At 39.0% G+C, this 23,142-nt stretch overlaps 1 protein-coding gene across 1 annotated transcript in view; it reads left to right on the top strand.

Annotated features, from left to right (window-relative positions):
- trrap (transformation/transcription domain-associated protein) overlaps positions 1–23,142 on the top strand; it is an 80,746-nt gene that overhangs the window by 39,757 nt on the left and 17,847 nt on the right. Inside the window, exons 44-60 of the mRNA XM_079594548.1 lie at positions 529–654; positions 2,361–2,507; positions 4,352–4,554; positions 5,887–6,008; positions 6,482–6,695; positions 7,976–8,155; positions 8,788–8,934; positions 9,948–10,067; positions 11,111–11,398; positions 11,672–11,809; positions 12,342–12,445; positions 12,823–12,958; positions 14,823–15,014; positions 17,588–17,783; positions 17,891–18,156; positions 19,514–19,614; positions 21,731–21,932. Coding sequence (XP_079450674.1) covers positions 529–654; positions 2,361–2,507; positions 4,352–4,554; positions 5,887–6,008; positions 6,482–6,695; positions 7,976–8,155; positions 8,788–8,934; positions 9,948–10,067; positions 11,111–11,398; positions 11,672–11,809; positions 12,342–12,445; positions 12,823–12,958; positions 14,823–15,014; positions 17,588–17,783; positions 17,891–18,156; positions 19,514–19,614; positions 21,731–21,932 — 2,882 coding nt within the window. The remainder of the gene's footprint in view (positions 1–528; positions 655–2,360; positions 2,508–4,351; positions 4,555–5,886; positions 6,009–6,481; positions 6,696–7,975; positions 8,156–8,787; positions 8,935–9,947; positions 10,068–11,110; positions 11,399–11,671; positions 11,810–12,341; positions 12,446–12,822; positions 12,959–14,822; positions 15,015–17,587; positions 17,784–17,890; positions 18,157–19,513; positions 19,615–21,730; positions 21,933–23,142) is intronic.

The raw sequence follows: 23,142 nt of genomic DNA, 5'->3' as shown, positions 1-23,142 counted from the left end.
TGCGCTGCGTTAATCGCGCGTTAAAAAAAATAGTGCCGTTAATATGATGTTGCGTTAACGCCTAATTAACGCGTTAACTTTGACAGCCCTAATATATATATATATATATATATATATATATATATATATGGGGGAGGGGGTGGTAACTTTGCTTTAAAAAAACTGACAAACATCCATTTCTATCTCAACTGTTCACATATGACATAAACGAGAGAATACTTGTCGAGACGACCATTTAGACGGGTATTTTGACAATTTCGTGTTTATGTGTCCGTTCAAGGGCAAGGAAACGCGAAAGAGGAATCAATTCTGTATTTGAGCGCTATTTGAAACGCACCAGCTCTCTCTCTACCATCTCTCTCTCTACCATCTTTCTTCCCTATTGTGACATATGTCTGAGTGAATAGCTTCTTGAACAAGAAAAAATATAGGACTTGATTTTGTCCAATGGGAATTGATTGGATTGTTGTCATTTAAAAACTAGGGTAACATTTACATTTTTATTCCAATATTTTGGTTTTTCTTTAGGCACATCCACCGTCGCTTCCAAGTATGAGGAGCTGGAGTGTTTGTACGCTGCTGTAGGAAAAGTCATTTATGAAGGCCTCACCAACTACGAGAAAGCCAGCAGCGCTAACCCAACTCAATTGTTCGGTGAGAATTTATTAGCTCTACTACCTGACCAAACACGGATATTTAATTTATATTTAACACGCATTTTTAAAATGCAAGTTAAATATAAAAGCTTATATGGAAACAATGTGCATTTTATCAAATTATTGATTTAAGTGTTATTACATAGTAGTTAAAGGAGAACTCCGGTCAATTTTAACATTGAGCTCAATTTTTAGTAAATTTGGAGTGCTGTCAATACAGAGAACAACGACAAAAATCGGTGTTGCCTACACCGTGTTATCCTATTTTTAAAATTTGCACCCTATTGACTTGAATGGGGCAAGTTTTAAACCTGCTTTTATCCTCTTATCATCCTTGATGTGTCATTACAAGTGCCCAGCCATGTTAGATGATTCCTTCAGAGTGAACACGAGTGAATCTGACTGCAGTAGATGTGAAAGATATGAATAAAAATGATGTTAATTCAGCCAGCGCAAATACCTGTATTTAGTTCCTGTTTTCGGTCGAAGTCCAAAGTAGTCGATTGTCGAGTTCACGCGCGTGATCATAGTAACTAAACCTATGCGCGTGAACTCGACAATCGACTACTTTGGACTTCGATCGAAAACAGGAACTAAATACAGGTATTTGCGCTGGCTGAATTAACATCATTTTTATTCATATCTTTCACATCTACTGCAGTCAGATTCACTCGTGTTCACTCTGGAATCACTCAACATGGCTGGGCACTTGTAATGACACATCAAGGATGATACGACTAAGAACTGGTTAAGTTTAAAACTTGCCCCATTCAAGTCAATAGGGTGTAAATTTTAAAAATAGGATAACACAGTGTAGGCAACACCGATTTTTGTCGTTGTTCTCTGTATTGACAGCACTCCAAATTTACTAAAAATTGAGCTCAATGTTAAAATTGACCGGAGTTCTCCTTTAAAGACACTTAATATAAAGTGTGACCTATAATTGTATACTTAATTTGGTTTTTTTTCATTATCATTCAAAAGTTTGGGTTCTGTATGATTTGATTAAAATAATAATGCTCTTATTTGGCAAGGATGCAATAAATTGATTAAAAGGGACAATAAATGTGACACTGAAGACTGGATTAATGGCTGCTGAAAATCCTCTTTTTAAATTGTGATAATATTTCACAATATCACAATTTTATCAAATAAATTCATCTTTCTAAAACATTTTTAAAAAATCGTACCAACCCCAGACGTTTGGATGGCGGTGTACTTGTATATGGATCCATTTCAGATGAGATACAAAAGAATACTCCTCTTTAATTATTTTATAATTGAAAACCAAAAGTGATAACTCTATTGAATAACATTCTAAAGTTACCAGTGTTTCATTTCAGCCCAAAATGGCATCATTGGTCAATAAATGCCTCCTGATTCCTCTCTGGCAGTGCTCTAGAGTTACATTTACCACTGATGCACTGTATGTGTCTCCATCGAGGGTGACTTTTTACATTTATCTTTTCTCCCCAGAGCTGTGATCTAAGAAATGCATTACTCATAGATTTTTTTTTTGTGTGTGTCCCTATCCTTACCCGGTAACTCGGTTAGATTTCTTCAGAAACGTCCTTGTAATACAACTACAGGGACAAAGAAGCTGCACCCAAAGTCATTAGCAGGCGCATGTCGCTTGCTGTCCCTGACAGTGTCGTGAGAGCAGCGGGGCTTCATGTTACCAGCTTCTCTCTCCTCTGCTTCCAGGAACGCTGATGATCCTGAAGTCTGCCTGCAGCAACAATTCCAGCTACATCGACCGCCTCATTTCCGTTTTCATGCGCTCCCTGCAGAAGATGGTGAGGGAGCACCTGAGCCCGCAACCCAACCCCGGAACTGCTGAAACCAGCACAGGTGACCATTCTTTAGACACTTGGGTCAGGGAGTTTTTCTCTTTTAGTCATTTGGCATAATTTTTTTTATTATTTTTTTTACTACAATTACTTACTACTTTGATATTTAAAATAATGATACGTTGCAACCAGCATGCAGGAAAATAAAAACAATAAAAAAGAAAATTATATTATAGAGAGGACCCGTGCAGACCCTCATCACTGGGTGTCAAGATCAATAAGTATCTTAAAATATCAGATATTTTGACTTTTATGATTTATTAGTCAAGGTTAGCATATCGTATATCGTTATTGGCCTAATAAGACAATCTGTAAAAAAAAAAAAATGTAATTAATAATTTGTATACACAAATGCATTCAAGGTTTAAGGAAAATAGGTTATTACTTTATGGCTACTCATTATTACAATGTTGTAGGAAACAAAGTTTTCTAACCTGAATTTTCAAAACCATATAAAATATGATTTTTTATGTATTGTGTAGACTCTTATGACATTGACCCACTAAGTAAATTTAAACCGAACCTGCAACACCGAGGTCAGATCAGTTCTTATTTTGATGGCACTCAGAGGATTGCTAAATCATCTGAATCAATCCTAATTGGCTAACTGTCTAGAGGCAACCATGTAAAGTTAATGCAATATAGTATGCTCTGCTCAATTTAAACAATTTTGTGCTTTAGCGCTGGCCTCTTTCTGTCATTAGCCCATCTGCACTTGGTTAAGATCACTTCCTCCCTTCCAGGAGGCCGTTTTCAAGCCTTTAAAGATTTCAAGCTTGACATTATTTTGGATAGTATATGGAAGCCAGCTGAGGTAGGTTAAGATCTATTGCTTTGTCTGACAGAATGGGTTTTCTTCCTCTTGGCCCAGAAATGACAGTCTGTCTTACATTTTGGCTTTTGACAGTATGATGGAAAAATATACACTCTTACTGGGACAGCTTTAATCCTGTTGTCTGCAGTCATCTGGAGGAGTTTAAAAAGTGGGCAGAAAGACAAAAAGACACGTTGTCACCTTGGAGCAGAGTGTGAGAGAGGGAACCGTTAGACTCCAGCGTGTGCTGTCCATATTTGACCACTGGGTGCTGCAGGAGGGCCAATCAAATGCTCTAAAACCAGCCCACAAATCCATCCATACTGAGAAACATCTTCTGTGATTGAAGTCAAAAATCTCCAACTGTGTCCACTGGAATATAAAATCCAGACAATCCCATCTGCTCTGTGCCTTCTAGATGCTATTATGGTTTTTAAATGGTACATTGAGATGGGATTGAACAGACATTCGGCACATTCGCACACTCTCGGCCCTGCCTGTCCTGTGCTGTCTGAATGGCCTCACACTGCAATGTCACCCTGACAGCGTCGCCCAAGACCTACTCACAGCATGAGTCAGCGGCGAACTGGAAATCAGCCTCTAAAATATTCTCCCCTAAGGCTTCGACTCATCAGAACAATCACATTTTACCTTGAGCAAATCAAGCAGAAAATACATTCAGAGGCCAAACTAAACTCATAACCCGTCTCCGTTCTGCTACGACTCTCCATGCTAAAACTCAATCACGTTTCTTCCATTTTCAGCTGGCAGAATTTCGATTTTTGTGGTTCATATCCTCAGCCGTCTTTGACCTTTTTTGATACATGTTCAATTCTTGCCCTTGAGATGTATGTAATATTTGTCTGTATAGGTGAGCTTGGTGTAGTTTTTCCTCTTTGTTAGGTTTTGAAAATGATGAAAAAAGCCTGTGAACCTAAACAAAAGTGAAAATAGCGTTCAACTGTATCACACATTTCTGTTGAATATCACTCATATAATCACGTGCTCACATTCTTCAATGTTGTTTGTAGTGACAAGTGAGTTGGTCATGCTCAGTCTGGATCTGGTGAAGACGAGACTGTCGGTCATGAATATGGAAATGAGAAAAAACTTCATCCAGGTCATTATCACCTCCCTCATCGAGAAATCTCCAGACCCAAAGATTCTTCGCGCCGTGGTGAAGATTGTGGAGGAATGGGTCAAAAACTCTGGCAACTCCATGGCCACCAACCAGGTAAACTCCATCAGGCTGATGTCTCAAAATATTAAATCTGTCAGAGCCTAGTGTCGGATGAGGAATACAATTGTCCTTGGTATTTTGAGTTTAGACTTCAGTGAACTATGAAAACATACTGTAGCAACTTTCAGAACTTAAATTTTTTTTTAATTAAACAGCAAAGATGAAATTTACATGTCAGTCACTCTTGGGTAATTAGAATCTTGGCTGCTCAGGGACGGTAGAGTAACATGGAGGATATTGATGCTATTATTCCTATTGTGTGGACCATTGGTTCTCAACATTTTTGACTCCAAATACCCCATTTGTTTGCTGAGGACCCCAGCCTCCTGGTTAAGAACCAGTGGTGTAGATGATTTAAACTATATGCTGTTCCAAATGATCACAAATTTAGAAATGTGCAGCAGAAATGGCCTTTTATAAGATCTCTAATCATTTTAATCTGACCTTGATAGTTTATGTGGTACATTTTTGGGCATGGATTGTTTTGTGGTCCTGTCACTATGTAATGCAGACTTTGCAAAGAGGCTATTGAATGATGGGGCAGTAAAAATGATAGTCGACAGCAAGGTCAGAAAGAGGATGGAAAATGGTCATTATAACTGGACCTCAGGGAAAAGCGTTAAATAATAAATGTATGACAAGACCTCTTAAAAGGGACTATAAATTCAAAAAATGTGGTTGTCAATTTGGACAGGATGTGGTCTAAGAGGAAGAAAATAGATGAGTGTTATTTCTGTGCCACCCAACAGAATTGCAAAAACAATGACTTTTCAAACAGATTTGCCTTTTGTCTGTTATTGGTCTGACCAGTGACCACCCCAAACGCCTGTCACTGCTTAAGCCAGTATTGTTGGTTGAGCTGTGTTTTGATAGCGCCACAGTTCTTGCTATATTTGGGAAATCAACTACAAATGGCTTAACCTGGTTCGTGCTTCATGCATTATTGGTTTAACATGGTGTAACTAGGATTTCCAGTTCTGTAGACCGTCTAACCTCGCAATAGTAAACCAACCTTGTGTCGACTCTGAATAGACCTGTGTTAAACACTTGAGCTCAAAGCCTGCCCTGCTGTAAATGAGGCATTGTGTATTCAGCGCGCTGTGGCCCGGACAGCTGAACTCGGGTGTCTGTTCTGTTAGCCCAAGGCGAGAGAGCAGACAGGGAGAAAAGGGAGCCGAGCAAAGGTGCTGCACAGCTCTCCTGATAGATGAAAGATAAATGGACTGTATCAATCTATTGCCCCCTCCTTCTTTCTCCTCTCCTCTTGCAATCCCTTTCTATTCTGCTGTCTTACTCTCTCTCTTTGTCTTCGTTTCTCTTTCCTAGGTGCCTAATCCAAGAGAGAAGTCCATTCTGCTGGTGAAAATGATGACCTACATTGAGAAGCGCTTTCCTGATGACCTTGAATTGAATGCCCAGTTCCTGGACCTCGTTAATTACGTCTACAGGTAATTACGCCGATTAATCACAGGGTCTGCTGTCCGCGCTGGCCCTCCATCTATTGCTATTAGCAACAAGACTGCGGCTGGTGGGTGGTAGGCTCGGTTTTGATTGCTAAAGTAGGGGCTGTGGGTGTTTGGCGGCTGAGGGGCAAAAGGCATTAGGGGCCACCGTCACCCTGGGCAAAAGAACATTTCTCCAGCGTCAAGAGCAAATCATCCTAGTGAGAACCTACATGTCCAAGTCAACAGTTCTAGTTGCATCTATGCTGGAACACATGTAGTCCTTAATAGCTGTGGGTTACTGAAGACCTACCAAGTTTTTTATTGTCACGCTGCATTTCATGTGGTCTCAGACGGTCTTGCAGCGTTTGTCTGAAGCACTTCGGTATTTGTTTTTTTGTTGTTGTTTTTCAGAGATGAGAACCTTTTAGTAAGTGACATGTATTTTGTTTTTTTTTGTTTTGTTTTTATTTTTTCAGAGATGAAAACCTTTCAGGAAGTGACATCACATCCAAGCTGGAGCCAGCGTTCTTGTCAGGGCTGCGCTGCACCCAGCCACTGATCAGAGCAAAGTTTTTTGAGGTGTTTGATACATCAATGAAGCGACGAGTCTATGAGAGGCTTCTGTATATTTGCTGCTCGCAGAACTGGGAGGCCATGAGCAGCCACTTCTGGATCAAACAGTGCACAGAGGTACAGACATGGTAGAGGAAAACCCATAAAACATGTGAAAATTAGTTTAATTTTTTCTTGCTTGCACCAATATTAAATTTTTTGGAGATACCTGCTAATTTTGTTTTGACTAGTAGTTCCAATATAAGAAAGTGACATGTGAAGGCCAAGTATGGTAACCCATACTCACAATCTGTCCTCTGCATTTAACCCATCCAAGTTAGTGCACACACATTAGGGGTAGTGAACACACACACACACACACACACTCTCTGACACGCACTGCAAACCATGGGCACACACACCCGGAGAAGTGGGTAGCCATTTTTGCTGTGGCCCCCGGGAGCGATTGGGGTTTAGGTGCCTTACTCGAGGGCACCTCAGTTGTTTTCCTGCTGGTATTGAGAATTGAACCCATAACCTTTTGTATATACATTCTTGTATGTGTATACTGCCTATAAATGTTATTAGACCTTTTTTTTATAGTAAATATTATACATAAAGTATTAGATAAAACCTTAAACATTGATTGATATAAATATAAAAGCATAAAAGTATATATATTTATAATAATAATGGTTTCCCATAATATATTCTATTTTTATTTTTATTTTTATTTTTTATCAACTTTTTTGGTTTCATTTAGTATTTTAGGAATACAATTTCTGATATAACATGTCACCACAACAGGATGTCTTCATTTTTTTGATAATAATAAAAAAACAATATATTGTACATCTCCAATCATTATGCAAGCTCTATGCAGAATTGATAATACTTCATAATAATGCACATGCTTAAATTACACAGAAGCTAATTGCACTTTACATAGCACTTAAATGCATACTGACAACGTCACAATTTTCACCTGAATTTACAAATTTTTCCATTGATTGTTAATGCATTCACCATAATGTAACAGCTCTGGTTTTTGGCTGCTCCTGCACAAGTCAGGTCACAATCCATCCATCTCAGCCACAATCAATGCTACTCTGGCTCTTGAATTATTAATGCTGTCCTACACATGGCGGCTGTGTGCGCGATTCATCCTGCCGTGATGGAGTAGAAGAACATTCACTGTTGGAGCTCTACAGATGGTGTCAAGCATTTAGATGTATGTACGCTAGTGGTTAAAAATGGCAGCTGTTAAACAATGCTGGCTCATGCAGGTGTCATTTATGTGTGAACGTTAGCTACTTTCTTCCATGTGATGTGTTCCTCACAGCGAGAGCAGCTGTTTGCGTGTGTGTTTGAGCAATCGTGGCAGTTCAGAGTTTGATTCTGTCGTCTCTGCTTCACAGCTGCTGCTGGCGGTCTGTGAGAGGAACACCACCATTGGCACCAGCTGCCAGGGCTCCATGCTCCCCTCCATCACCAACGTCATAAACCTGGCTGACAGCCATGACCGTGCAGCTTTCGCCATGGCGACGCATATCAAACAGGAACCTCGAGAGAGAGAAAACAGCGAGACCAAGGAGGAGGTCAGCTGAGCCATTCTGTGTACAAACATCTTTACAGAAAAGCTTGTTTATGGCCTAATCAAATTGTGATGTATAGAGAAACCAAAATTATGCATTCGTCAGAATTTCGAAATGTACTACTTTTTAATGAGTTGTATATTGTATGATTCTATATTAATGTTTGACTACATTGAGTTGGGGAGATAGAGCAAGAGATCAAAAAATGAGCCATACTTCCAAAAAGAAGAATCTGTGATTCTGAATGCCAGTATCCACACCGGCACGGTGACTGACAGCCGCACATTCTCCTCAAAACATCTATTCATCCACACTGTGCCCACGCACAACCCACGTAAAAAGTTGATAATCCTGCGAATAACTGCAATTGCAGATTTTGAACAGAGATGGCGACAAAGAAGAAAAACTGTGGACTGTAGCAATTCTGCTTCCTTAAATTCAAATTTGATTTTCAAATCTGTATCCTGCATCTGAGCTCAATTCAAGTTCAGGAATTTAGTTCAGGAATTCAGAGACATTCTCAGTTCAGTTCCAAATGGGTCAGACCTCGAGTTCATAGTGGCCTGCTGTAAGTGTAGCAAATAAACAAATGTTCTTCCAAATATTTTATGTTTTTGTGACCTTTTCATCTGTAGGATGTGGAGATAGACATTGAACTGGCACCTGGAGACCAGACCAGCCTCCCCAAGACCAAGGAGCAGGCGGAGAGAGACACGGGCAACCAGCTGCACATGCTTACCAACCGCCACGACAAGTTCCTGGACTCCCTGAGAGAGGTCAAGGTGAGCAATCACCTCAACATATGTCGCCCTCACGGGTGCACCCCCTTAAGCAGTGGGAAAAGCCAAGCAAAACTTAAAAAAGGACACTGGTTACATAAAGGACATATGTAGGAATGAGTCACATGCAGAAGCCATACAGGCTTGAACAGTGAGATTTTAATATGCACCTTTGGTTCTTGCTACTTTCATCTCTAGCCTGCTCTTCCTCATTTGGCTTCTCTCTCATAAGTGTCTCTGTTAAAGAGAGTTTGATCAGGGCAACATGGGATTCTGTCTCTGAGCGCTTTGAGGTCACAACGTCATTGATTTCTATTTAATCCTGGACACGGTTCTGCTTTATATGCACCTCTCAAGCAGGCTTTAGATAAATGATGAAGTAAGGAGTTCAAAGACCTGACCTGCCTGCTTTGCCCACCGGAGCCACTGTCAGGAACCACAGCACACATTTGAGTTCTGACTTATGCTAACATCTCTATTCTTCTTGTGGTCAGAGGTCCAAACCTTTTTCGTGCAATTATGCCCTAAGAATTATTCAGTGGCAAGATGTGATTGACCGGTCATGCATTTTAAAATGCACGGATCCCTTATGAAAAGTCATTTTTTGAGAAGGAATAGTCTCATTTGCCCTTGAATGTTTGGTGCCATAAGTGAAGATTACATTGTAAGTATCATTTTCAGCTTTGCAGAATGTTAGTTTAACTTGATATACTAAAACTGAAAGAAAACTATTAAAAATGATATAAATACACAACAAAATTACAAAAACTTTTACTGTTATTACGGTATGTATCCAGTTTATTTTTATTTGTTTTAATATTTTAAGAAATAAAATGGTTATTGTAACATTGACAGGTTTCCTAGTAGACTTTGGAACTGAAACAAGGTGCACTTCTGTTAATCGGCTGAGCTGGCACTGTTATCAGCCAATGCGATAATCTCAAGTGGCTAAATGTGGGTTGATTAATGGCCGATATATTGCTATCAGTAAATGAGTCTCTTGTGTGTGTAATCAGACGGGAGCACTGCTGAATGCTCTGGTTCAGTTGTGCCACATCTCCACCCCACTGGCCGAGAAGACCTGGGTCCAGCTCTTCCCCCGCCTCTGGAAGATTCTGTCGGACCGCCAGCAGCATGTGAGTACTTCACTGTCCCAGATCTTCTAAGAGCTGAGCTGACAGTTGGCCGTTTTTTAATCTAAACATTTTCCATCTAAATGCAGCATATGACTGCTGATGGCTTTAAACTGACCTTTGTTGTGGTTAAAGTGTACTGACTGTTTTACTACTAATAATGCATATGATTGCAGAATCAGCATTCAAAACGTGTGTTAATGGTGTCAGAGGTTGTGCCTATCCGCTCATCTTGGAGACCTTTGCATGGGTGGGGGTCCGACGGGCTGTCTCTCTGCCCCTGCCGCTGAACTTAAACAAGCAGCATTCGCTAATGAGCAGAAATTAAACCTTTTATGCAAATTTCAGAGTTTAATGGACCAGATGTCTTAAGTATTAGAATTCTCATTAAATAGCTTTAATTTAGAGTGACTGAGGCTGTAGACTGTTACAGCAAATATTCAAAATAGAAATCTTCAGCTTTATGGCTTTTGTTTGTAGGAGGTATATAAACAAAACCTAGGACATATTTACTGTGCCAGTCTTTTCAATAATAATAATATTCTGTGTAACATGAACTATTTCTTTAGAGTTGTCATGCCTATTGAATATTTATGGCAAATTCTGATTGTTTGGTGCGATGTTAGGAACTACTTAAAGGAGGGTTTTTTTACATTTTATTTGAAATTGTATTATAAAGTTCTCAAACTTATACTATTCTATTGATTAGGGTAAAGCATTATTAAAATTCAGGCCGATGCCATTAAGCCAATGCAATAAAAAAGCGAACTAAAATTAAATCTTAAATCAATTGTTTTCTTAAAGTATTATATAGATATATTTTTATTAATTGTTTTTGTTTTATTAAAACAAATTTTTTATTTGAGAATGTCTGTAGATTACATTTAACAGCGTTAATAAATTTGTAGAACTAAAGGTAATCTAAATGTAAAAGTGGGGAAAATTAACATGGGCGATAAACATCAATAACAATTCAGCCAATGACCAATATTGCACAAATATATCATGCATTTCTAATTTTGAACATTTGTATCCCTTTTTTTTAGGCACTGTCAGGTGAGATGGGTCCGTTCCTGTGTAGTGGTAGTCATCAAGCTCAGAGAGATTGTCAGCCCAGTGCTCTAAACTGCTTTGTGGAGGCAATGTCTCAGTGCGTGCCGCCCATACCCATCAGGCCCTGCGTACTGAAGTACTTAGGCAAGACCCACAATCTATGGTTACGCTCCACCCTGATGCTGGAGCAGCAAGCCTTTGAGAAAGGCCTTAGCTTGCACATCAAACCCAAACAGAGCACAGAGTTCTACGAGCAGGAAAGCATCACTCCTCCACAGCAGGTACAGTAATTCATGAGCTCTTCTTCAATCTTTGTTGCCATTGATATTCTTGGCAGAGGAAGTTTTGTGTTCTGAAGGTTCCCCAGTGTCACTCAAAATGAACTTGTGTGCTGAATTTCCAGTTGGCTTTGTTTTGACCTGTCAGTGAGTTCAGTTTGAAGTATCCCAGCATTCAAGCTGCTTATGCTAAGCAGTCATCTCATTGGCACACCTCTGAATATGGATGTGTTTGTCCCCTATATTCTTTGAAGATGTGTTTTCGTATTCCCTCAGGAGATCCTTGACTCGCTGGCAGAGCTATACTCCCTTCTGCAGGAGGAGGACATGTGGGCAGGGCTGTGGCAGAAGAGATGCAAGTTTCCCGAATCAAGCACCGCCATTGCGTACGAGCAGCATGGCTTCTTTGAACAGGTGAGAGAGACTGAAATGATCGTATCTGCATGTATTTATTTAGGGCCATATGATTTCCGCATTGCAAAACATGCAGATTGGATCGTGGAACACAGTCAAAATGGCAGAATGTCATGGAATTTGGCCAAATTCGGATGAATAAATCAAAAAAAGGGTTGTACACTTAATCAAATCACTAATGTCAGTGAATATTAAAATGCAAAAAGACAGTAACAATTTAATTAATCTTGTTAATCTTTTTTGCATTCATTTAATTAACAATGTTTTTAATAATAAATTATATAATCATAAAACACAGCATCCAGAAAAGTTAAAAAACAGACACTATTATTGTTATAATTTTAATAAATTGTTAAATTGTTAGTTTTAGGAATTGAATGGATTAGGGATACTTTTTGATTATTACATTTAATTAAAACTGGAAAACAGAAAATACAGAATTTGGGCGGAAATAAAATGGATTTCTTAGGGACCAATGTATTGTCGCTCTTATATTTTAAGATGTTAACAATTCTGGTTCCATCATCATTAGGCTCAAGAAACCTACGAGAAGGCAATGGAGAAAGCTCGCAAAGAGCACAATGTTTCGCCCGCCATCTTCCCAGAGTACCAGCTGTGGGAGGATCACTGGATCCGGTGAGTTGAAAAAGCATAGCTCAGACTCAACACTTGATATGTCCACCGTCAAGTAAGTTTTCCATCCTCATTGAAAGGAAAATACTCCAGATACGACAAACCACCAACAAAACCACAGCCAATAAGACACATTATTTTTAATATACCGAAAAAGAGTGCGGCAAACTATCACAATGCTAATATATCCAAATTACTAACATAGATTGACTGAAATTATGCTCTCAAAGTTTTGCTCAGTGTCAAATAATGAATTGTCACACATGGAAATTGTCAGCTGTCAAAACACTAATATGATCAAAAACCCTGTTTTATGAACATTCTGGACCATTGGTTATATTCCAATATATAATAAATCTAAATTATATGTTGATTTCCAGCTGTTCTAAAGAGCTGAACCAGTGGGAGCCTCTGACTGAGTACGGGCAATCTAAAGGCCATAACAACCCATACCTGGTGCTGGAGTGTGCCTGGAGAGTGTCCAACTGGGCCGCCATGAAAGATGCTCTGGTGCAGGTAAGCTCAGCAATCAACACGAATAGGGATTTAAGATTTGTGAGTAATTGTCTGTTTTATTTAAGGTCTTTACTTTATCTATCTTGTCTGAATACTTGCCCTGTTACTCAACATAAACCTAAAGCAACATGTTTTAATAAGTTCACAATCAGTCTATAGATACATACACTACCTGCAAAAATTCAGCAATTTTATTTGAATGTCTTTGAAAGAACGCTCTTAGGCTCACCAAGGTAATTATGGATAATACAGTAAAAACATTAACATTATTACAATTTACTGTTTTCTATTTTCATATATTTTAAAATAGCATTTATGCCTGGGATGACAGCTGAATTTTTAGCATCTGTTTAGCATTTGCTGCTCAAGAAACATTTCTTCTTTTTTTCAGTGGAGAAAACGGTGAAATAGTTTGAGATGGTGACATTTTCCCTTTTTTGTTTTTATGAAATAGATTTTGATCCATTTAATGCAACCTTTCTAAATAACTTTATTAATTTCTTTAAAAAATATATGTATTTACTGTGTATATAAGGGCCTGTAAGAGTTTTCATTAAAGTATGTTTTTTTGGCTAGATACTCTGCATTGTGGTGTAAAATTTGCACACACACTTCCAGTCCAGTAAGATAACTTAAAACCATAGTTATGACTTCACTGACTCCTCAAATTATTATTAGAGTTTTACCATATTGCCAAATGTAAAAAGCGCACCACTTTTTATGCAGAAAGTCACACTCTCAACTATTCTTGCCGAATTGTTTATGACTTCAGAATTGTAGCCTTGCCGTCGGTGGGTAATTTATGGGCTTCACTTCTAAAACAAAGTAGAAAAAGTGTGCGATAGAGTCTGGACACATTATAAATACTCTTGGCTCTTGTTCAAGGAGACTTGGAACGAATCCATTCAGGTTTCTGTCCTAAGGTGACACCTAATTAAATTGTCCAGCCCAGCAACCCTCCCTCCCACTCCTCCTCCTCCTCTTCCCTCTCCGTTCGCTTTGCATCTAATATTTACGGATACGTGCTTGAATAATTGCTCAAACATCTGCTGGGAAGTGATTTGTTTTCTCCGTTCCAGGGCAGGCTGCTTGGCAGCAGCAGTTGCTCTCGGGAAGTTTAAATGTCCCCTCTTTCAATTAAAGGCAGGTGGATAAGGCCAGCCCTGACGCAGGGTTATTTATCAAATGCCGGCCGTGATAAGCGCACACTGACCAAAGAGTGTAAATCCCTCCAAATCGTCATACTGCACAATGCCAGCAACCTGTACCGACTTTTTATTCTCCCTACGACCACCTATTTAGCTCGAATTGCAGTGTGCACTGTGGAATAGGGTGACCAGATGACCATGAACAAAAACTAGGACACACATGCTGCTCAGGGATTCAAGTTCAAAATCATTATTTTTAGCAATCAAACTAAAGCTTCGGTTAGCGTCCCGTCTGTAACCCCATCAGGATGTGGCTTGTAAAAACACAACTAGTCACTCTAACTGCAAGTACACTACTGTTAAAAAGTCTGGGGTCAGTAAATAAATTTTTTAGGAAGGAAACATTAAATTGATCAAAACTAACAGACATTTATAAAGTTACAAAAGATTTAGATTTCAAATAAATTATATTAAGCAGCTATATTAACCAGCACAACAGTTGTCAACATTGATAATAATAAGAAATATTTCTTGCAAATCTGCATATTATAAGTATAACTGAATAATCAGTTATTTTGAATTTGTAGTAATATTTCACAACTTTACTGTATTTTTGATCAAATAAATGCAGTCTCTGTGAGCATAAACCATTTTAAAAAATCAAACTTTTGAACGGTGGTGTATGCTGATACAGCTGTGTTTCCTGTTTGCATCAGGTGGAGCTGAGCTGTCCAAAGGAAATGACCTGGAAGGTGAACATGCATCGTGGCTACCTCGCCATCTGTCACCCAGAGGAACAGCAGCTCAACTTCATCGAGCGTCTGGTGGAGATGGCCAGCAGTCTGGCCATCAGAGAATGGAGGAGACTGCCACACATCGTTTCTCACGTTCACACGCCCCTGCTGCAGGTTAGTGTGTGAGCTGACAAACACCCTTTAACCAGACGTTCTCCAGCTCTAATTTAATGTTCTTGATGGTGTTCTTCACTTATTCGAGCAGGGTAGCTCAATCAGAACACCACAAGCGATCTGATCTAAATTGATTGTCAATTTTAAATGATGATATCTCAAAAGTAGAACATCTGGTCCGATATCACCGCTGACAAGCTAGACTCGGGCAATCTCATTTCATGTGCGAGCGCGTGACTTTATACAAACCCTTGTAGCAGAGAGAGTGGTTAAAGCAGACACTTTTCTTATAATTGCCTTCACTCTGCATTTTTGCACAATATCACTTTTCCCTTTGTCAGACCTGGTCCCCCCCTCCCTCCCTCTTTTTGGCCCTTTGGCCCTTTCTAAAATGCCTGAGATAGTGTTGACTGCACCATTGTGGTGCTCAATAGGCAGCTTGTATTAATATTCAGCAGAAAGAACAGCCTCCTGACTGCCACACGCATAATCAGGCAGAGCACACAATGGGACGGAGCCGAGGTGATGTGTGCCTGTAGATTAGGGTAATGTGTGAGAGCTGTCCACGCACCGCGTCCTCTAGGGACTGTTAGAGACTAGAAGCACTCTTCTTGAGCACGGCTGTGGTGTGATGGCAAATATGACAGCCAAATTGAGGAAATGAGGCGTTGTTGTTGGAGAATGTGAATACACCACACAGGGTGTTATGGGTAATGGCTGATAGTTCCGTGGTCCGCATGATTGAAGAGTTGAATATAGTATATGTAATCAGAACATCTGAATTATTATCTTGAAGGTATTTTTGTTACTTGATACTATTCGTAAATCAAAACTGCAATGTATCAGTATTTTATTATGATTATTAATATAATAAAAAAATAATTGTTTTAAATAAAATTGTAATCTATAATAATAATTATTATTATTTGATTATTGGTTCTTTCAATAATAAGCATAATAAATATGAAATATTTAATAGAATGTTTTTTTTTCATATTTTTTCCTCTTGATATGGCATATATGAATTTAGTTCGCAGAATGTACAATAAAGTACCAAATCATGAATCACAATTAATTATGCAAATGTGACATCAGCACTGACAGTTACATTTTTGGTCATTCAAAATTGGAGATTTTATTCTTTAATGTATGCTCAAAGCGAATGGTCTATGCATTTAAGCGATTTAGACTGAAGTTTAATACTACTAATTAGTGTAAAGAACCAGCTGTTATTAACCTATGGTAATGGGCACGTTTTTGTGGCTGTTTTAGTTAGGCCTTCAAAAATTCAGTCTTTGCCCCACAGCCATTGACTTAAGGGATAATTGAATTTACTGATAATTGAATCTGTTTACGCCTGCACTCCTTAATGCAACCATACAGAAGTCCAATAAGAGCGATTGGAATGGACGAGAGAGGCAGACAGGAGCCATGAGACCGAGAGAGTGAGAACGCCACCAAGTTTAAAATGACTCGTAATTACTTTTCCACATCAGATAGTGTTTGATTAAATACCTGCAAGAAAATTAAATTTACATGATGAATGGGCACTCAGAATGAAGGTTATAATGTGCCATCAGCTGATATTAACAGATAATTGTGAAAAATATTGTATTGCTTAATTTATTTTGTTGTGTGGTGATTTGATTTGGCAAGTCCATGGACTGATTTGAGGCATTTATCTTGTAAAGCAGGCATTACTATTGAACGGATTGTTTTTTTGGATGCGTGTATGTGTGTTCGCGGGCATAATTCATTATCGCGGCTCAGGCTACTCATCGTGTGTGTAGTAAACCATCATGTTGTAAATCACCTTGTAAGTGCCAGACTCCCTCCCTCACGTCTTTTACAATTCACAGAGATTAAAGATCCATGTGGCATTTTGGTTAAGAGTGCAGGGTGTGTGTTTACCGTCTGATATGTTAAGGTCATCCATCGATAGTTCGTGAGGAATGAGTAGCATTTTTTGGGTCACCGTGGTCTGTGTCCTCTGCTGGTGTGGTCTAAGTGTCGCCTGTGAGCGCGATTAGGCATTAGGGGAATAGTCGCTTCACTTGTGCGCTTCCCTCTCTCTGCCTGTTCTCTGAGTAAATGCCTTTTAAGATACTTTGATCCATCCATTCGTTCAGCCACCTCAAGATTTCGTTTCTTTATTTCTTTTTCTTTCTCAATAGGAATCATAAGCCTGTAATACATTCGCAATAATGGATTTCGGAGTGTGTGTGTGTGTGCGCCTGCGCCTGGTATTCCCAATGTTATGGGGACATTTTTAGGTTCCCATTTTGAAAACGGCTTATAATTCATACGAAAAAGAAAAATTTTTTGAAAGTGATGTGTAGATTTAGGGGATAGACTACAGTTTGTACAGTATTAAAATCATTATGTCTATGGAAAGTCCCCATAAAACATGGAAACCAGTGTTTGTGTGAGTGAGTGTGATTTATGGGTGACTGTAGCCCTCAGATTTAAACTGAGCAGGAGCTTTGAAGAGAATGCGTGTTACATCTTCCTGATGTTTATTAATAACTGCATTGAGATTCTCATCTGTTTATTCCTGTATTGTTCTCATTCAGGCGGCTCAGCAGATTATTGAGCTACAGGAAGCTGCTCAGATTAATGCAGGACTCCAGCCTGCCAACTTGGGCCGCAACACCAGCCTCCATGACATGAAGACTGTGGTGAAGACCTGGAGAAACAGGCTACCAATTGTCTCAGATGACCTTTCCCATTGGAGCAGCATCTTTATGTGGCGGCAGCACCACTATCAAGGTAAGCAAGGAAATGCCGATGAATTCCAGTCCAGTGACATTCTGATTCATCATTTTAATTTATATACATTACACTTTTATCCCCCCCCCCCCCCCCCCCTTCTGCAGCCATTGTGACCGCTTATGAAACTAACACGCAACATGACCCAAACACTAACAATGCCATGCTTGGAGTGCATGCCTCCGCATCAGCCATTATTCAGTATGGGAAGATCGGCCGGAAGCAAGGTCTGGTCAATGTGGCTTTGGACATTCTGAGCCGCATCCACACCATCCCCACCGTGCCTATTGTAGACTGCTTCCAGAAGATCCGTCAGCAGGTTAAGTGCTACCTACAGTTGGCTGGAGTCATGGGCAAGAATGAATGCATGCAGGTGAGTGAACTTTAAGCACCAATACATATTTTCAAAAGTCATTGAGTTCCCTGAATAACTAGTCAACTAATACTCTTTAAGCAAAACCTGTATAATTACTGTGGTTTTGTGTTCACCTGATCCTGATCAGATGTATTTCATACATAGTATTCTGTATTCAAAAGCTTGAGGTGCGGTCGCATTTACCATTGTTTGGTGAATTTTTGTGAGTGAAATTGTCATTTTAATGGGAAAGATTTCCCCACGCAGATTTTGCTGGTCATTCATCATGCTGTCGTCGCTGTCGACTGTCTTTTATTAAAGATTGAGGACACATGAATAAATAAATAAAAATAGGTGCATGGATAAATCATTTATAATAATTGTTACATTCCATAAAAAATAAGAATTGTCCATTTTGATTCCATGGTGACTTGAACAGAATAGACATCATGAACCCAAGTCAGTACAACACAAGCCAAAGATGTCCATCTGAATGTCATTTTGGCTGTAGCTGTTTGAAGGAGATGAATTAAATACAATGAATTTCACTTCTCCAAGCTGCTTTTGGCAAATATGAAAAACTGGATAACTTATCATTTGTGACCTATCCGTAAGATTAATGCGTTCATATAAGGTTAATAAGTTCATGTTTATAAGGTCATATAAATCCAATACTTTTCTACAGTGCTTAAAATAAATTTATATTTTCTCAGCATTTAAATATTTTTTTTACACTAACAGAATATGTATATATATATTTATGTTGCTGTCAAGCTGACTTCCTCTATACCTAATCTACTTTACTTTGTCAACTCACCTGCTGATTTTGCTGTTAGCCGGACTCTCTTAATCCAAATAACGCTGCTCTCATTACGGTGAGAATGACTGCGGTGCTGTCACAGTAAGAAATGCATTCCAAACAGTGTAAGGAATGGGCTGCTTGCTGCAGCATTCGCTTAAGCCTGATTAATGGAGCTGCCTCAACTGAGCTCAAGTCATTAAAGTACCATTGGATTTAATAAGTCTCTCTCTCCCTCTCTTTCTCTCTCTCTCTCTCTCTCAGCTATCACTTGGACCTGTTCTGTTCTCTTTATCATTTCTCTGGCACACTTTAAGCCACTGGCTCTCACCTGGGAGTCTTAGATTGAGCTACAGAGATGTCTACAGCAGATATAACGTTACTCTATTGTCAGTGGTGTTGACTTTTGATGTATAGGAATTCTAGGTCAGAAAACTACACGTTGGCTGAGTCTGACAAATTAAGCCCCTTGTTTTTGAGGGATATAGTATCATTTTTACATGAGAAAATGGAAAATTCTTACCTGTGAAATACTTTGATTAATTGTAAATGCAATCATTGTTATTGTATTGTCAGGGTCTGGAGGTGATTGAGTCCACTAACCTGAAGTACTTCACCAAGGAGATGACCGCCGAGTTCTACGCTCTCAAGGGCATGTTCTTAGCCCAGATCAATAAGTAAGAGTTGATCCCTGGCTTTGTTTATCTTCTCTGCTTTTCTGCCCGTCACTTTGAGTCTTCTCCTTATCAGCCTCATTCACTCTTTCTTTGTCTTTAATTGACACCGCTCTCATTATCTTTTGTTTTGTGCACAAGTCTGATTCGCTCTGACAATAAAGAATCTGAATTGGCGAGATCATGAGCTCACTTTTTAAAACGAACCAGTCTGACAAAAAAAATCATTATGGAGAGGAAAGATAAACATCTGTGCGTGTGCATGTGTTTGTGCCACTAATCATCACTTCTAAAACTTTATTCCAATAATGAGGTCAGAACAGTCGTTAACAGTCAATATGAGAGTATGATGAGTAATTAACCTTATACAGCATGTCTGTGGCAGAGGATAATGACACTGAACTCATGATGAGTGATTATCTCCTGTCATATTTCTATTGACTGGCATTTTCACGAGTCACTCTGATGAAAATCTGTCATGTAATTGTTTTACATCTCTGAATACTGTAATTAATTTTGTAGTGCAATCAAGCCAGTTGTTTTAACCGCCTACAAGATATTTAAACAAACAAATGTGTCCGTGACCTATAAGGAATTCAAGATAATGAACAGGAGAAATCTTTTAAAACATCTCATTTAAAATATACGTGCGAAGTTCTAAGAAATGTAATCTTTTCATGTCAGTTTCGTACATGATTGAAGAAAAATATAAATTACATTATTAAGGGTGTAACTGTACACAGAAGTCTTGATTCGGTACGTACCTCGGTTTTGGGGTCACAGTTCGATACTCTTTTGGTACAATAGGAAAAATTATCACACTTTAGGGTCCAATTCTCACTATTAACTAAGACTTTTGCTTCAATAAACCCCTAAACACTGCTTATTAGTTAGCAAGGATGTTATCATAAGGATGTTAAGTATTGATAAGTACAAAATAAGAATAATGAATGGGGCGAATAAAAAAAGTTTTATTTTATTATATAATATATAATTATAGCTATAACTTAATAATTATAATTGTTCTATGAATTGCTAATTTAATAATAATTTAATATCCAGACCAAAACAGACCATTATTTCATTATCTAATACACAGATATTGATGATAACCTGCTTTTTTTCAACATCACAGCTTTATATAGGCCTTGCTCTTTTACTCATCATGGGTGAATTGATGGTGAGCCCAGAGCCTGGCACTGGATTGAAATAGCTTATTAAATACACATGCTGAATAATTAACTCAATAGCAATTTGTGAAATCTCTGTGATCAGCAGAAGTTTCCCCCAGCCTCAGCAGGGCCTAATGTAATCATTACATTTTCACTCTCTATGAATATTAACGTAGGGATTTGATAAAGCAGCAGAGCTGTCGGAGGAAGATGTTTGACACTTGACTGGGCGTGGGGATTCATGTGCGCTCCAGGCCCGACTCTCAGCAAAGGCCATGAGCAGAAACATATTATACATGTCCACGACTGACGAGACGCTTCAGTGGATTTGGCCTCCCCAGACTCCCATTGCAATCAAGTGTAATTCTGTTGCTTGCCACATACTCATTAAAAGTTCCCATTATATGTGATTGGTTTAGTAGGTGTGTCGTTGGGTAACATTTAGAGATTGTGAAGGTAAGGACAGAGGCCTCAAGCACGGATTATGTGTCCCATCCAGTTCTTTCAGTTCCTTTATAAAGCCCTTTACGATCCTTTCTCAACTTCTATTCTTAAACTGCTTCTATAAAAGGGCCCTAGAAAAGATGCTCTTGGGGGACAAATTCTCAAAGCTCTAAAACGGCTGATGAAACAAAAATGTTGAACCCAGTCAGCTAATTTCAGTTAGGTGCTGGCCAGCTGGATGGATTTTTTTTTTTTTTTTTTTTTTGTAGTAGTGTTTCTCATCAAGTTTTTTTCCACCAGATACTCCTAAAACTGGGCATGCAATCATGATAAATTTTACATGGCTCCTGTTTACCAGTGTACCATTTGCATATATTTTACTGACTCCAGATTAATCCTCCAAATGATTCAGATTCTTTACATTCTTGAGATATCAAGATTGTGTTGATCAGAACTGACACGTTCCCCGCTCATTCAATTTGTCGACTTATCTCTTCTAACAGGTCAGAGGAAGCAAATAAGGCATTCTCTGCTGCAGTGCAGATGCATGATGTCCTGGTGAAAGCCTGGGCTATGTGGGGAGACTACTTGGAGAACATATTTGTCAAAGACCGCCAGCCCCACCTAGGCGTCTCCGCCATTACCTGTTACCTACACGCCTGCCGCCATCAGAATGAGAGCAAGTCACGCAAATATCTGGCCAAGGTAAGATCTCCTCTCTTGCTGGCCTCATTGAGCTGTCTAGGTTTCTTCCACCAATGAGGACAATGTCAGTATAAAATCATGCACCCAAATGTTTGTTAAAGATCCAGTCCGTAACTTTTTTGGGTTCAAAATTATCCAAAATGAATGTTTGAGCAAGTAGCTACATAACCAGCCAGTGTTCAAAACTATCTGCTTGCCTTAGCTCGATTCAAAACGGTAAGCTTGTAATAATGTTTTTAATTCCAGTGGCACTGGTGGATTTCCACGGGAAATTTGAGCATGGAGATTTATAGCCTTTTCTCACAGCACTTGATATAATTCAACTTATTAATTTGATGGCGGATCCAAAAAGGTTCAAACTACAATAACCAGTGACAAGATTCACCCGTTGTAAAATACAAAAGACTTCCTTCGGACTTCAGAGTGGCTACAGAAAAAAAGAGACTGCAACTGGGCCCATGCGAAAACAAGGATAAATATCCGGAAGGGCATTAAATGTAGTCACGCAATGCTGATGTTGTTAACATTACAATTTGAGGACAACATGTAATTTGCACGGTTTTACGTGAAATGATAAGCGATCGTTAGATTTAATCAGCGCGATTTACTTTAATGTTACTTACTTGTTCAGATGACATTTTCCGGTGAATACTTCTTCCAAAAAGTTTAATCTGTGATTCTGAATGACAGAATCCACACCGGCGCGGTGACTGAGAGACACACATTCTCCTCAAAACATTGTGCTCATCCGCGCTGTGCAGTGTCGAGGCACAACTCACGTAAAGTTGATAATTCCGCGAATAACTGCAATTGCAGATTTCAAACAGAGATGGCGACAAAGAGGAAAAGCTACGGACTGCAGCTTTAAATAGATAAACCGAAGTCTATCATTGTTCTCTATCATTATCTTGTGGTTGAGATTCACCTATGGAGAGAAGCAGAGAAGTATCTCTCACCTCGGCAGAAGCATCCAGTTGCACTGTCTTGCTTAAAAAATGTTTTTGTCGTCTTACCTTTTTAGGTTCTTTGCCTTATTTTAAGGCTGTCAGCAGTTACTGCACCAAATGGCATAATTGAAAAATTCTTAACTGCAGAAAATTCTCAGTTAAGTCACAGTTAGTGTCATTTCAATGAATAAAGACATTTTGTTTTAGTTTTCGTTAATTGTAATAACACTGGTAGCCTAACCCTTTACAACTATGAGACTGCT

Source organism: Phoxinus phoxinus (genome assembly GCF_949152265.1).
Source record: "Phoxinus phoxinus genome assembly, chromosome: 21".
Lineage (NCBI taxonomy): Eukaryota > Metazoa > Chordata > Actinopteri > Cypriniformes > Leuciscidae > Phoxinus > Phoxinus phoxinus.
Note: the sequence above shows the minus strand (reverse complement) of the source record. Positions and strands in the feature narration are given on the sequence as shown.